This window comes from Trachurus japonicus, chromosome 3 (assembly GCF_045865225.1).
Source record: "Trachurus japonicus isolate A0001 chromosome 3, Traja_1.0".
In the NCBI taxonomy this organism is placed as follows: domain Eukaryota; kingdom Metazoa; phylum Chordata; class Actinopteri; order Carangiformes; family Carangidae; genus Trachurus; species Trachurus japonicus.
The window spans coordinates 9,560,869-9,577,453 of NC_140909.1; the positions used below are offsets into that span (position 1 = coordinate 9,560,869).

The following is a 16,585-nucleotide window of genomic DNA, read 5'->3' on the forward strand; positions in this document are numbered from 1 at the left end:
CATTTAACAAGCCACAGCAACAGAGTCTCGTGGCTCTCAGCTCTCCATCGATGGCGCCACTGAAGGGGAGAACGCTGAGGAGCCATTTGGTCAGAAATTAAATAAACGGCACTTCACCATAAAATGAAAATGAATAACCTTTGAATGGTTATTCCTCATCTATTATTTATCAAATGGGCCTCTTGAGTCCGCTGACCCTGCAGTGATTATGGTCAAAATGTTTCTGAACAGAGACCGCTCGACCGCCTTACAAATATTTTAATTTCATCAGCCTCAATTACTTCATTGGATCCCGGTGTGAATTTGGAAAACTAATTGTTGCATATTTCATTACCTGGCAAGAATGTGGGGGAAACCCTCCTGAACTTTATCCATCTTCCTAAAGTCTGCGTTCAATTAATTGCTCGCTCTCTCTGTATTACTCATGAATGACCTCATTTTGAAGTGCTTAAACTAAAATATGCTTTAAGTGTTGGTAATTTGTTGAGGTTGGGTGTTGTCTGAGCTCTTTACAGTTGGTTATTAAGTATGGTCTATACTAAAACCACATGAAAAGGACGTAACCTCTTAATATTGTTATTATTTTAATTATCTTTTGAAGGTTTGATGGACTTTTTCATCTCTATGAGGATAAAAACTTTACATGGATTTGGCTGCTGTCCTCCCTCTCATGGTATCTCGCCTTACACTGCAGGACCACGTTTCACCTGGTAGCTATATACAGCAGAAAACAGGAGCAAAGAACATGCCATTAATCTTCTTGCCACACCAGCTGTGGAAAGTAATGCATAACTAAAAGTCCGGTAAAATGAATTAATGATTTCAACCATGAACTTTTCTCCCAAAACGCCATGAATCGTCTTTAACTGATAATGCACCACGACCCTGGAGTGTGAAATCCCTGTTGCGTTGAGAGTAGCCAGTTAATTGATTCACAAATTATTTAAAGTTTGTGGTGCCCAGGGGAGTGCTCGGCTCTAATGACAGCCCATTTTGAAAGAGTTGAAAAACTCAGAGAACCCAGGCAGGCCGGTATTAAATTCTAATAGAAAGCTAACAAGTCTAATCCACGCCCCAAGAAAAGACACGGTGTCCAGTATTGTGTTGCTACACTCACTGAGGTGGGATCTAGCTCATCTTAAAAAAAGAGATGTGATTTGTTTTCCTCCTGTTTTGGCCCCATTATTTGACATTAAGGCATCTGTTTTTAATACAGATGTCAATTTGCAAATGCCTTTGCTTCTAATCTTGGCATCTGTGTCATTTGTCCACACTCATTGTCGTTCTGATGGACAAATGACAGCCATTAATCGGACATGAACTTTCTGCTGACTCCAGCGCTAATGGGCTTTGACTGACACGGACAGGGTGAAACGTTTCTGGCTACAAGTCTGATGAGCATTAGACTCCGTCCTCTATTCTTGTGTCATGTCTTATTTAGAATAAAAGCTGGGTGCGTTATAGTCAAAGTATGTTTTGTGGTGATAAGACCCAGATGAAGCAGCAGTATAGTACTACAGCCGGTCACTCTGTGCAGAGCAGCATCCACGCCGGCTGCACGCTCCTTTGCTTTTTAGCCGGAGTTGTTGGATCTCTGTGTTAATATCAAGGAGCCTCTAATCTCGGCCCATTAGCAACTGCTGTCATTCAGACACACGGTGTCGGCCTGATTTAAATAAAATGAAATGAAGATAGTTGTTTCTGGTCCCTTGGCTTCACTCATTGCCATAAACATATGCTCTGTGCCCCGCTTCTTTCCATCTTATTTATGACTTTAATTTGTTGTGTGGGCTGCGCAAGAAATCAAATTTAATCCAATCCTCCCAGGGACCCTGTCATATAATAACATGGTAATTTCTGTGTATCCTTTTGAAAAATGAGGAAATTAATTCTTCCTGACATGTTCTAATTATTCCAGTGTGAACGGCGGATGGGCTCCCTCCTTCCTACCCACCCCCCCACCCAGCCCCCCAACCCCCCAACCCCCCCCTAAGTGTCAGTTGCCGACGGGTGGCGAGGTGCTAATGCTGACCAGCAGCGCGTTTAATTTGAAACATGAGCAGACACCTTTCAACACACCTTCCTAATGCTGGAGTGGCTCACACAAATTAATTCACTACTCATCTGGCAGCTCTGACTGAGATGTGTGCATGAGTGTGTGCATGAGTGTGTGCGTGTGTGTATAGAGGGGGGGGGGGGGGTCAATGGGACACAACTGCCATTAGTAAAGGTAACATAAGGTGTGTGTCTGTGTACATGTGTATATGTCAGTGTGTGCTGGACCAGGTATCGCCATATTTCAAGTGACTGGGTGTTGAGTTGGCGTAAAGCTGTCTGTGGGGATGTTGGGATTGCTTGGACAGGTTTTTTTTTCTCTCCTGCCTGAATCTCCGTCTTCTTGAACCAACAGTACCTTTTCACACATCCCACTGCTCCACTGAGAGCACTGAAAGGCTTATTTAATTAGACTGTCATCAGGCAGTCTTTAGCTTATCACTTCAATCTGCATAGGGACACTGCTGGCTGAGATGTTGTGGAACAATGATCCTGTGTTTCTCCTGCTTGAGAGTTAAAATGTTACAAACTGCCTCTTGTATAAAGTGGTATTAAAAAAATCTGGGGTAACACTTTATAATACAGTAAGTACACACTATTAAGCATTAATTAAGCATTAATAAATACTGAATTCTTCATTTATAAAGTATGAATACTCATTAGTATGTAGTTTATAAATACAGTGAGTGTATAAACTACATACTAATGAGTATCCATGTGTTATAAATGATGAATTCAGTATTTAATGCTTAACTAATGCTTAATAGTGTGTACTTATTATAAAGTGTTACCAAATCCGGCTGCTGGCAATGAATTATTACTATTATTATAATTGATCATAAAAATAGTGGTAACAAAAGTTACAAACTGAGCTTTTTTAACTGTTAAAATTTCACAATTAAATATTTGTTTATTAAAAAATTGAGATGACACAAAACTGGTTAATAATTACTAATGCTGAAATCAAAATGTAAAATACAAAAATAAACTGTATTTTGCCAAGACTAATTCCACAGCGCTGTGTACATTCAGAGAGGAGAAATGAGTTTCCACACTAATTATGTACAGTATCTAAGCAGCTGAGACAGGAGGAGGAAAAAATAAACAAACAAAATTTACTGAACTTTGGAGTCGGGTTAAAACCACAGAACTGTAATTGATTTGGTGTGTGTCTGCGTGTGTGCATGTGTGTGTGTGTGTGTGTGTGTGTTGTCTCTGGGTCGTAGAGCATAGGGCTCATAGCTGTGGCGTCATGGTCGCGGAGAAGAGAGCATGGCTTTGTGAGCGGTGGGTGGGTCCCTACATGACTCAGAGAGGGGAGAGGCGTCAACATGGCCGCCCGGCCCACAGGGATTAAAGTGTCCCCCCCCACCCCCACCCCAACCCAACCCAACCCCCCTCTCACACACCCTGCGGGGTTAATCACTGCCATTTTGGATCCATGCAGAGGGAGCAAATGCACTCTCCATCACTGTGGAAGAACTGAGACATAAGCCACCAGTTCGGCTGCCACTGACTGCAGCAGCTCTGTGGGTAGACCGACTCCATAAGCTTGTTTCCACTCAGTACAATAGAGTGTTTTGAGCCTCTGGTTTATTTGTCTTTAGAAAGTTGGAGTTGGCTCAGCGCAGACTTTTGCTCTCTCTCTCTGTGTATGCTCCTCTTTGGAATATTGCTACTATGTCTCATATGGGTTTGTTTAAGAAGATACACCAAGTAACCTGGGATGTAGTTACTGTTAGGATCTGTGCAGCTAACTTCTGTGTCTCGCTGTGTGCTTGCGCGCTACGTGAGCCTGTTAATGACTGAAGGCTGAGAGTGCCGTCTCGTGCCAAGACCCACATGGCTGCTGGCGGTGCATTAAATCAGCAGTCAATTTGACTGGAAGTTTGAAATCTGGGCTAGGTTAAGGGGATGTGCTGAAGCCGTGTTAATAGCTAGCTTGTTGTCCATATGGTACTGCTTTAATAGAGCACATTTGTTGCAGATGGTGGGAGACTTGGTTAGGCAGAGGCAGCTTTTGGCAGAGGCTCATTCTTCGAAAGGGCTGCCGTGCTGCTCAGACTGGTCCAGGCCAACTTAGTGATGTCTATCCCTCCCTGCCTCCCCTTCACTGAGAAGCCTGCCCTTGAATTGCGGCCTAACCTTAATTTAAAGACATTTTTGTTGTTTTTTTTTATGTGTGTTTGTAGAGGAGCAAATACAATGTGGCTCAGTCACTTTTTCCTGAGTTTGGTCATTGGCTCTCCAAACTGCACCTTTGCTTCCATAGGCTGAGTTCAGTTGTTTCTGACCACAATGGGACCGTAGACAGCAGACACAGCTGAGGAAACACAAGCACACAGCGAGTGAAAAGACTTGAGGGTTATGGAATAAGACCAAAGATAAAGATAGAAACAGAGCACTGCCTAATCTGGTCCATTCTCTCTGCTCGCTGCTACTTCAGTGCTTCAGCAGAAGGACACAGGTGCCAGTAAAATAAACACACGTTGACATAATAAAGAAGAGACATGTGCCTCTACATCAAACTCAACGCCGCTGTTTCTATTCCTCTTCCATATTCCTGATCTGTATGTAAATATAGACAAGGATGTGGTCGCATGTGCGATAAGTTCAGAGCGAACTTACATTTGTGTGGGTGATTGTTTTTAGTTTGTGTGTGCCTGACGTAGAGTATGTGTGCTTTTTGCACTCCGAGAAGTGAGGAGACACGCTTGATCTGCTCTGCACTGTTTGACGGTTGTTTTCTCACGTTGTCACTGGCTTGGTGTGCTGTGGCGTGGGGATGGTATTATGTGCGCTGGGCCCAGCTGAGTGGAGAAAAGAGCAGAGCTGCAGCGCCCCTTGGCCATGCCACTCCCGCCTCCCCAGACACCTTATTGTGAGAAAAGTCTCGGCTGAGCCCTCTGGGCCTTGTGGATTCACTGCCTCGCTAAGTGCTGGCCAGACTGAAAGGCACAGTGTCCTTGGGCCCGGCTCATTCTTTCCATTCTCTCAGAGGCTTTGTCTCATAAGCCAAGAGAGCAGGGGGAGAAAATGCCAAATTACACCCATGTCACTAAAACTTAAGGTGTTTAAGGGCTGAGATGTCATTTGCTGTTGTGTTTTGTGTTATTCCCGATGCTGCGCATGAAGGAGTGTTACAACAGCCGAAGTTCAGAAAGGAGTATTTTTCTTTCCATTGGTGTTAAAAAGTAGTGATTTTCACAGCAGGGATTTTTGATCCACGGACTTTATGGCTGTTGAAGTTATGAAATTGAATAAAAGGACGACGGAGGGATGAAATGCTCAAGTGAAATTACTTGTTATAATGCTGAAAATATGTTTCAGTGGCTGAATATCTTTATGAGGCAAGTTGAGAGATCTGAGAGACATTTAAATTTCAACCACTGACAAAAGTCTGCTCTCGACAGTCGCTGCTTGTTTTTACCACTTAAAACAAAGCACATGGAAGTACTAATCAATTTCCAACCAGTCCTAACACAATAAAAGTGTATAGTATACAGACCAATAACATCGGCTAATGGAAACCTGTTGTAAGTAATTTTTAGCCATGTGTCTCCAGTATTTTGTGGCTAAGGCTTCTGAACGACCCCTGCGAGTGGTGACATCATGACCACATCCTTTTGCCTCATTGGCACTGGGAGTCCCAGCTTGGGTCCCCTGCGGCCGGGCTCCCAGAAGCCACAGCACCATCGCCACACATGGGCTGCAGCTGGACCACCGTTGGCTACTCTGAACAGACTGGAGCTGCTCTGGGATCTGCGGTTACAGTGCTGCTGGATGTACATGTATATATCTGCACACAGCCGTGGAAAAAGACTGTATAGAGATCAGTAGGCAGAGTTTATTTGATGCAAACATATCATCAGGCTCTCAGTGCAAACCGATGTTGTATGCAAATCCACTCCCTCGATGGAAAGAGGTATAATTAATGATGTCAGTTCATAAAAAAAGAGGATGGGTTCGTTGCCATATTTCTGCTTTAATTAAAGACATGCCTTATTATAGGAGGACGATGTATGCTCTGTGTTTTTCTTTCTCTCTTTTTCCTCTTTCTTTCCTCTTTCCCCTCCTTGTTCTTCTTCTTCTTCTTCTTGATTATCACTCGTTTCATAGTGAAAATGGTTCTCTGTGATTTTTCCTGCCAGAACCCCACACGCTGACATGGAGGGCTTTCTACGTAGCAGCTTTTTACTGAGGTTAGTTTCATTTCTGTTGTTGCCATCTAGGCTCATATACTGTAGGTTGGGCAGGGGTGGTATAGCGGGCTAACAGGGGTTAAACTTTCTGACACATTGTTAGCTATTGTTAGACTTTGTCCTGTGTGTGTGTGTGTCTGTATATTTGAACAATGTCAAACATGGATTCTAACATATTTACCTAAGCAGTGATCATGTAGTATGTGGCTGACTGGCATGCTCACCCCTGATATCCTCCAGTCAGACTGGAAGCACGCACACCAACAACAACTTGAAGCACAGATGTAGATGAGCCGTCCCCTCCCTTTGTTTCCTTTTTCTCCCCTTCGCAGCATTAAAAAAATCTGCAGATCAGGCTTTCTGTGTCTTTGCACTGCATGCTTTTTTCTCTGACCACTCTCCCCATCTGCCCTCCCTCACTAACCTCCCTAATCAGCGATGCAGGGGCAAGGCAAGTCGCTGGCATATCAGTCTTGTGATGTGCTGTTGTTTCCTGTTGTGTTCTGTGTTTGTATTCAGCCTAACATAAAGATTTACATTTTTTTTGTCTTTGCCCTTCCTGTGATTCTAATTAAAAATTTGTGCTGTCATTACACACAGAGGAAGTAAATAAGAGAGCGTATTTACCATTGGCTCCTTTCCTAGTCAACCACCTTCTCTAGGCTCCAGTGTTGCTCCCTAATTAGGGTTGGCTCATTAGAAGCCACAGCAGCAGCATCTGCCTTTCAAAGCTGCTGTCAGCCAAACTTTACTAAAGCTAATGAATCCTCTTTGATTTCTTTTTCAAAAGGTCACTTATTTGATTAAATTAACAGCATTTTTTTTCTCTCAGAACTGTTGGGGGCATTTTAAAAAGAAAGGACAATTTGATACCATTACTCTCACACAAGTCAAAGTGTAATGGGTGAACTCAATAGGAAAATCTCCCACACATTTAATTTTATTTATCTTTAGAATTCAATCATTTGAAATTGTGCTTTAAAGGACGAGGTCCACATTGTGAAAGTTCAAGAGAAAAAAAGCAAGTTGAGTTCAGATAGAATTGACATTGACACAGTTCATGTTGCAGAATTAAACTGGATAAAGACTTTTTCACAGACATCTATGGCCGTTAACTTTTTTATTCCAATTATATATTTTTTTTAAAGAAAGAAAGAAGCATTCATTCCCCGCATTCAAATTAAATATAATTCATACACTCACTGTCCCCTGCAGTTAAAAGAAAAAAGCATATAATACAAAAAGATGCACAGTATCTGCTTTATCTTTCATGGCATGGCACCAATTTATTTGGTGTGGTGTTTTATCTGCAAAGGTTTGACAGGAGTTATTCAGGCATATAGCATGTTACATTTTTGAAAGTGAACTGCCTACACTCATTTCCGCTTTCTTTGGAGTACGGCTACAAAGTGGATGACAGTGTTTAACTCTCACCACCTGTCGAAACCAGTTTGGTGGATAACTAACTGCAATAAAGATGTGCTGTATCCTGTGCATTGTAGCGGGGCGGGATAGTTGAAGGCGGTCCGGGCAGACGCATAGTTCAGATTCACCTGGGATATTCCTACGTCCAGCCTCACATGTACAAGCGAAAAGAGAGAGAAAGAGACAGAGAGAGAGATGAGGGAGAAAAAAAAAGAAACATGACCTTTGACCTCGGCTGTTTCTCAGCAATTTCCCTTTGTTCTCCCATAGCTGTGAGAAAACACTGTGATTATTCAAAGTAAACACATTATTGTGCTGTTGATCCACATCCTTCTGTCAATGTCTGTTTTAATTAAAGAAGTGCCAGTAGAAAGATATCACACACACTGACTGGAGATTGGAGGCCGCAACAATCAGGCCAAGATTAAAGGCAGGCTTTGCTTCAGGGTTAGCCCTTTTTGCTTGGATAAGACTTGTCCTGGAGTGGGCTGTGGAGTGGGGGTAGGGGTGAAAGGGGAGAAAAGGGATAGAAACAGGGGTAGGATGGATGGTGGCAGTTAGACATTCCTCCAGTGAAGAATCCCAGTATCTTTTCTCAAGCAACTGAATTAGGTCAAAGGGGGCTTTCTGAACATGCTCTTACATTTCTGCTCCAGTGTGCAGATGTTATTGACTTTTTTTTTTTATACTATACGTCGTATCGCAGTAGCACACCGGATGGGCTTTTCATTATTGTAATGAGTCACAAGTTTGGTTTTGAGTCATAGGCACTGTGAGCTTTAATAGCTGTAAAAAGCGCTTCCTAATAGCACCTAAGACGTGGCCATGGTGAAAAATACATCAAACTCTTCAGATGTGATGGGAGAAAAAGTCAAAACTTCATATTTTAATGTACAAGTCAAAGCCTTTGTACTGTCTCCTTAAAATAATCTCAGTCTGTTTAAAATTCCCAGTGTTTCTAAAACTAATGTGAAAAGTTCTCTGAACTACAGGATACAATGTGCACAGGGCTCTTTAATAGACAACTATTCACGCTCTTGTTATTGTAAGTCTCTTTGTTGAGGAGGAGAAGTGTTTTCAGTTCAGATCAATTTTTCATATGTTTATGGAAGACGTTTAACAGGTTTTTGTCTGTGCAGTCAAAGCGACTGAGAAAATGAGAGTGAGAGTGAGAGAGAGAGAGAGAGAAAGGGGAAGGAAGAGCAACAGAATACAGAGATGTGTACACACAAAGAGGGAGAGAGATAAGCAAAGGAAGAGAGAAAGAGAGAGAGAGAGAGATGTCTTCAGTCTCTGTCTACTCCCAGTGGGCAGGACCTCCCCCTCCATTTCTGCCATTATTTGATGTAATGAAAGGAGAAAGTGTGTAACATTGAGATTGTTAATTAATTTAGTCTAACAAGATGAAGATAAATGAAACCCACTGAAGGTTGACTAGGCTAAGGGGCCCACTTAGCATTCCTCCTGCCCTCCTGCTCTGTCTCTCTCACTCCTTCACAATGGAGCACAGCTAATAGGTGCAGCACCGTGTTTGTACAACCTTGCTGAGCTCTCACCCAGCAAAGTTTTAGGCGGGGAACTTTTTTTGACAAAATATTTTATTTTCATCTTCTACTTAACACAATCTCACTCTATTATTTTTGATATTTTAATCTCCAAGTGAAATGCATTTGTAATGCACTTAGTTTAGAAAGGCAATTATCTAATGGAGTCATCGTGGCATGTTGGATAAAGCTCAGTTGACATGGCATGAGTAGTGAACTGAACTGACTTCTTATGTCCATATATAAAAAGCACTGATCAAATATGAATACATTATTATATCAGGAACACGTTGTAGCTTTCTTACAGATGACAAACACACCTTTTATTATCTTCAGATAGACATCAGTTACATTTTGTCTGAGATGCAGCGAGGTTATATAAACGCGCATTCTCTCCAGCAACTATGTGGCCCCTTCACATGAGTCTGTGTGACTCCCAGCCTTTCACCATATGAATAGTTCTTCTCTAATACGGCTTGGAGGTTATTTGAGCGGCAAGACAGACAAAAAGCAATAAAGGACTTTCTTTTCTTTTTTTTAATTTACAAAGCCAGACACAGTTGTCTTCATCCACAGCCTTCACAAGCAAATCAGTAGTCTATCGTGGTCCTTCCTTCCTCTGTGGACACTTTGTACAGGATCTTCATGGCAGCACACAGACCAATCATTATGGCACCCATTCTTTGCTCCCTTAGCTCTCAAGTCATCAACAATGGGTTGTTGATTGTATGGAAAACACCAGAACAATTATGTCCTCTGTTTTGGTGGCACAGCGGTGATTTTAAAGTGCAGTCCCAGATAATATCGTCATTATTGTTATTCTTGGAGCAGGCCTCAGGAGAAAGAAGTAGCTGCTCACACAGTACGTCATTATTTCGTAAATTTCGATTAGCTCATCATGCTGTCTCCTGGCAAACAGAATCGTAGCTAATTAAAAGTGAGCGAGCTCTCCTGCCTGTGACTTAAAAGGTAGCACTTGATAGGCTGTTAATATGAAAAAAGTGGTAAAAAAAAAAAAAAAAAAGGAGGATTAGAGCTGTTACCCTGGTAACTCCAACTTCCATCTGCACGGGAACAATGAACTTGTGTTCCTCCACCACCTATGCTCGAAAAAACAGAAAGCAAGGAAGTGAGTGTTCTGAAAGGACAAGACCCTTTTTAACAACAAAGTGGGATTCAGGCCTAATAGGCTCTTTGGTGCGAGTTGTTAGGCGAGCTCACTGGGGGATAGAGGGGTAGAAAGGTCAATGTGTAACACCAGGACAGTGAAAGTCGTCCTCGCTTCTTACAATAGCAGTTTGTTTTCTGAAGATTATATATGTGTAATTATATATAATATATACATGTGTCCTGATTAAATAAGATGCCAAAGAGTTGGACCAATTAGTCGGAGCTGTCAAAGGCAGTTTGAATTCTCTCTTTTATTGTGACAGCTGCATAAGAGCATTTCTTCAGCTTCTTTTGTATTTGTCATTTCCATTAAACACTCAATGATATTTACAATCTCTGTATATTTTAGTGGAAGCATGAGAGAAGTGGCGATGATGAAAGTAATGGTTGTCAAGAGTGATGCATTTCCATAACATTGTTTTTTATGTAAACCAACATTAAAACAAGTTTCTAAAGCATCACTAGAAAAGAGGAAGTGTTTTTGATGGGCTTGTAGTTAAGAGCTGCTCTGAAAGGGAACGCTCCCCGCTCTAAAACCCTGTTGAGTTATAATGATCCATGACTATGGAGGAACAGTATGTGTTTCTCTTTGAGTTTTATGTCCCTTATTACAGCTGCAATACGTCCGCTCACATTAAGCTAATTTATGGCTGAGGCCAGCGTACCAGCAGTACAGGTTAATGAATTTGGCATTACTAATTAAACGTTATTGAGGGATGAATATGAATCCTGTGGTCGGGAGGGACAGCAGGGAAAGGGGGGAGGGGGGAAATGGGAGAGAGGACTTTTCTGCATCCTCTCTTTTTCTCAGTTCCTCCAACGGGGTTGGGTTTTACACCGAGTACGACATGAGAAACGAATGTGAAGACAGAACGGCCTTTGAGGTGAAATGGAGGACAGTTTTATTTCAGCGCGGTGCCCTCGACAGAATACTTCTTCTCATTAGATGCACAAGAGAAGAGAAAATTTGTTTTTTTGTATGACATGCGCACACATCAACAGAATGTCTTTGGACAAATAGAAAACAGTATTGTTCCAGTGTGAAAAGAAAAGAATACCTCCAAACCCAAAGGCAAACATCTCGGCTAGTTCCTCTGTATTTGCATTTCAGTGATTACTATGAAGTATTTCAGGGTAAAAAAAAAAGGATAAAAGAACAGCTAAAGCGATTAAACACTCAGGTGAGCTGAGGACTGTTCTGTTCAATGCAGAACATGTCCCCTTTCACACAGTTGTTGTCGAGCAATTACTTCATTCACCTTTAGAAAACAGGAATTTAAAGGCCACGTAGTACAGTCTACTCAAGCAAAGAGGGACGATGGTGACACTGTGGAATATTGAGCAATTATTGAACTGCCCACTGACGCACACTCTCCAGGACGAGGCTATGAGTGTGTTAAGGAAAACAAGATAAATATTTTCCTTGGATTTTTTTTTCTTCACACTAAAGACACTAAATAAAAAAAAAAGAGCAATGTTAGTAACAGAAAGTAAACATAAGCTCATACTGACTTATGTGAATTTAACATATTGAAATCCATACTGAAAGATGAGTAATAGAAAACTATCTGGTAACTTAGATGAGTTTCATATGTGAATATGTGAAAAGTGACTGAAACATTGAATAATCTATTTATATTTCGTTATTATTATAATTGTTAGTATTTAGTCCCTACACATTTTCCCAGTAGGCAGTTCAAAGCTCTTTCACCTCCATTGAGTTTTAGAGAGATGTTTTTTTGTAGCTTTTTTATAATAGTAGTTGTGATGCACTCCTATTTCTCCTTGTGTTTATTGTAGTGGCTTCTGTACTATATGCACACTTTAAATCCTCTTTTTCCTGCCGCTCTTTCTCTCCTTCTCTTTCACTCACTCTCAGTAGCGCCTCTACACTCATGTCTGACATACTCTCCCTGAGAGCTAAGCCTTTCAATTTAGATTTCAATTATCATGTTAGTTTTGTGATTAGACTTTAGTCCTCCAGGAATCAGACCTCTCTGCTCCTCTCTATTCCACTCTATTCCACTTCCCCTGCAATCACATCCCATCTGATGAATTGCGCATATAATTACGGAAGTTATTGAATATGCAGATCACTGCTGACTCTTGGTGTGCAGTTCATAATGCATCAACTCTAACTGTATCAAACAAGGGTCTCTGATAAAGACCCACTCTGATAATGAGAGAAGGCCAATGTGTTATTAGTCAGAGATAACAGACACCACAAAGCCTGAGACTCAATTAAAACAAAGCCATGCTATGACTCAGAGCGTGTGTGGCTATGTTTGTGTGTCTCTGTGTGTGTGTGTCTGTGTGTAACAACACTTAGAAGGGACTTGGCACTGGGCACAGTCAGCTCTACCATTACAACCAGCACAGCACAGACCAGTCTGAGTGGCCGGCCAGCCAGCCAGCGCACAAGGTGTTTATGAATCAACCAACATGAGGTATTTCCCCCATGTTACAGTATGTTGCTACCATCGCCTTACACCCCGTCCCATGATGCAATCCCTCAGAGCTTTTCAAGAGAGGGGAGTGAAGCACTTTACAGGCACACCCACAGGAGGGGGATGTGGGAAATTTTGAAACTTTTGATAGCTTTTAGAGAGCTTTCTTGGCTCGCAAGCAAAGAGAAAAAGGTCTCTCATGCTATAATTTTTTTTTTTTTTTTTGCATTTTGCTGTCAAAATACCGGGGATTTGTTACTTTCTCTTCAACAGGTCCAAACCTAGAGCTGTTTTTATTTTTCCCACATAAAGTTAGTCTTATAGGGTTTCTCAGCTAAAGTTTCACACACAATTGAGAATACAGGGAAACGGAAGAAACCCGGGTCCTGTATTTTTAGCCTGTGCTGTAGTGATGTAGGTGCCATTTATAGCCGATATGCCAGGCTGATGCTGGACGGCTGCCCTGCTGACACCAGAAGACAGTTTATAGACACAGCACCAACCCGGCACTCTGCGATACACAGACCTGCAAACAAAGTAGGCACAGAGGCTTGGCTCTTTTTAAGACATCACATCATGCCCATGTAATGCACAACACACTGACTACATGTCTCATTTATCAAGTGACAGACATTATTAAAATAAGCAAATGAAATGTATATAAATTCACACTGACCTACTTAATTGATGACGGGATTTTTATATTCGAAACCTGGCGAGACATCCAGCCATCTACTGTAATGTGGGATCAAAAAACAATGTTAGGAAGCAGATTTCTCTTTAAATGTGTTAAAGCCACAGAAATGAAAATCCTTCACTCATGTTTAAACAGTGGCATCATTGATCTAGTGTGTTATGAAATGTTGTTTCTCCTCTGTTGCCCCACATCCTGTGGTCACAGTGGCACAGGTATTAGAGGCATGGCTGATGCTGAATCTATTTCACCGTCACGGCTGTATGTTGTAATTAAGACTGAGAGTGCGCTTTCAGCACATGGCGCCGTGGCACTTTACCCGCCTCCATGTATATTATTGGCTTAATAGGATTGAACATGTTTACACCAACTGTTAGCTTAACAGGAGGTCAAAAAGGTGCCTTAAACTTTGTTAAGGGGCTTACATAGGAGCTCAGATGGCATTATGGAGGCTGACTAATGGACCCATACAGTACACTCGCCATGGACTCTGCTTGTGTTTGATGTTAAATACCTTAGTGGTGTGTAAAGTAAAAAAAAAAAACACTAAAGGGCATGGTTTGCCAAAGTGGCCAATGGGATTTGACTGCCCTTTACTGTAGGGAGTGTGTCGCAAGTGCAACGACCTTTGTCAAGTTCCAGCTATTGTTTGCAGATTGGTTACACACTCTGCAGGCTGTGAAAGACACATCTGCTACCTTCAGCTCAGTGGAGAGCAGACAGACAGTCAGGGTTGAGGGTTAGGTGTGTAGGTGTGTATATATATGTGTGTGTGTGTGTGTGTGTGTAGGTAGGTAGGTGGGGTCCTCAACTACCCTGTTGTGCAGTTCAGCTACAGTCTCTATCCTCTTATCAAATATTTGTCTGGCCTTCACTCCCTGTTTGCCTTCCATTCTGTTTGCGTTATTTACCGAAATCTATCTCAGACGCATTTTTTAAAGTTTCCAGAAAGTTTTTTTTTCTCCTTTTGTTTGTTTTTTTGTTACATAATGTCTGTGTGCACTCGTCTAGGTGTGTTTCTGTGGGCAGCGTTCACAAACATTATCTTTTTTTAAAATTGTATCTTAACATTATGTTCATAAATATTTAAAGATGTTATGCATATTTTTCCATTAATTATGAAATGTCACAGCAGGAACAGTCGTTTGATACTACAGGAGTATAAAACCGATCGGTTTTTAACATCAAATATAAAACCATATTTGTTTAATGTGTTTTTGATTGATTTCCTGATTGAGATCCAAAGGGTGGTCATAAATGTTTCGGGACAAAGGGTCTCTTTGTGTGAATGGGGCCCCGGCTGAAATGGAGGAGTAGTTTGAGATTACCAGATTATTTCCTACTAGCCCAGTGAGTGAGGCGAGGCGAGCCGCAGCCCTGCACCGTGCTGTGCTGAGGCTGAGCATAATGAGTGTGGTGGCAGGGAACCACAACAGAGCCGGGGCAGAGGCTGCCTGGGAACCAGAGGCCCATGGCCTACAGCCAAACACACACACACACACACACACACACACAAATCCTGCCGCACACTTGTGGCTTTTTAAGAAAGCAATTTAGTTAATGATTTCATTTTGAAGCACTGTCATGATGCATGTGTCTTCTCAGTGCGCCAGCTAAAGAATAAAGGGAGAAACCGGCTCAGAGGAAAAGGTATCAGTAAACACACGCTTCCGCCGACTACCGCAGAGAAAAATAACATGCAACCGAGCGTAATGTGGCATTTGTTGTGAACTCAGCACAAGAATCGCTTGGATAATAGATCGTGGCTCCTGCGCCTGCTTATGCATGTCTCTGGACAAATGCAGGGACGAGCTGAAGCACAGTATAAGTGGTCGGACACATGGTTATCAGCAGACTGCTGAGGCATTTTGTGTTTCAGTCAGCATCTAATCCACTACAGAGCCGGCTACTCTGGAGTGGAAAAACAGCACCGTTCTCTGTTCAACCATGTCTGTCAGCCCTCTGATTTTATTAGGGCTATGTTTCGCATTCATTTACTCAGGTTCTCTCAGTGCCAGCCCATGAATGAAACCATCTTAGCATTGCTAAAACAGCCGCTTGTACATGTCTTCCGTGAATCAAATTTTTGGGCAATTACTCAGATCAGTGGCTAGGGCTTCTGGTTTTGCTCCTCAGATTTCATTTTTCTCCCGTCTCTCTCTCTCTTTTTGTCTGTATCAGCTGTCAATCACTCACGGTAACTTTTAACCACCTCCAAACAGAGCTGGGTGCCAGCCGTTCATTTAGTCCTTCACTTTTGCTCGGCTTCTTCCCGTCTAACCTGTCAGAATGACACACACTGTTGACCAAGCTTTCTATTCAGCACTGGCAAATTAATTGGTTTCAGTGGTTTAAATCAGCAATCAATGTCAGTTTCCCAACATAATAAGCCTTAATCATAAATCTTTGAGGTGTGGCTTGCCTGACCCCTATTCATCATGGCTCGGCTAGATGGCCTCATCTGGGTGGAGCAAATGAACTACCCCTGTTTTGATTTTCCAATTGACGTGTCACATGAAACTTGGCTACTCTCTCCCCTCCCCAATTCTATCCTAGCCCTTCTTCTCACAGTCCTTAAAAAACACACAAGGGCCCAAAGACAAAGAGGGAAAAGAAGTGCAGTTGTCACAAGGGGAGACACATTTGTGTGCCTTCCCTTGTGTGAGAGTGCCCAGTGAATACCATTAATTTATTCAGAAAGAGAAAAAGAATAGCAGAAAGGGGAAAAAAGGGACTAAAGGAGTAGAGGTGGGTCTAACTGTAGCTAATGAGCTGTTGTCCCTCCAGCCTGTAGAATAAGAATAGAGCAGCTTAATTACAACAGTGTTGAAGGTAATTTCCTCATTTTTTCCCCTCTCAAGCTGCAGAAATCTATTTATGAGATGAGAATGAAAAGGAACAAAACTGCTTTTCTTTTCTGTGGACACTGCAAATTTGTCAATTTGGTGACCAGGACTTGTGAAGCGTTCTGCATTAGGAAAAAAAAAAAAAGAAGAAAAAAAAGAGAGAGACGAACAAGGATAGTGACATAGAAAGTGGGCCACTGTG

At 42.0% G+C, this 16,585-nt stretch overlaps 1 protein-coding gene across 13 annotated transcripts in view; it reads left to right on the plus strand.

Annotated features, from left to right (window-relative positions):
- Positions 1-16,585, plus strand: part of sox6 (SRY-box transcription factor 6) — a 133,116-nt gene that overhangs the window by 23,035 nt on the left and 93,496 nt on the right. For 9 of the 13 annotated variants that reach the window (XM_085760226.1, XM_085760253.1, XM_085760272.1 and 6 more), the window contains exon 3: positions 6,207-6,257. The exons of the other annotated variants lie outside the window; for them this stretch is intronic. In XM_085760226.1, the coding sequence (XP_085616352.1) occupies positions 6,223-6,257 (35 nt within the window). In that variant the 5' untranslated portion in view covers positions 6,207-6,222. The remainder of the gene's footprint in view (positions 1-6,206; positions 6,258-16,585) is intronic. 13 annotated transcript variants of the gene reach the window in all.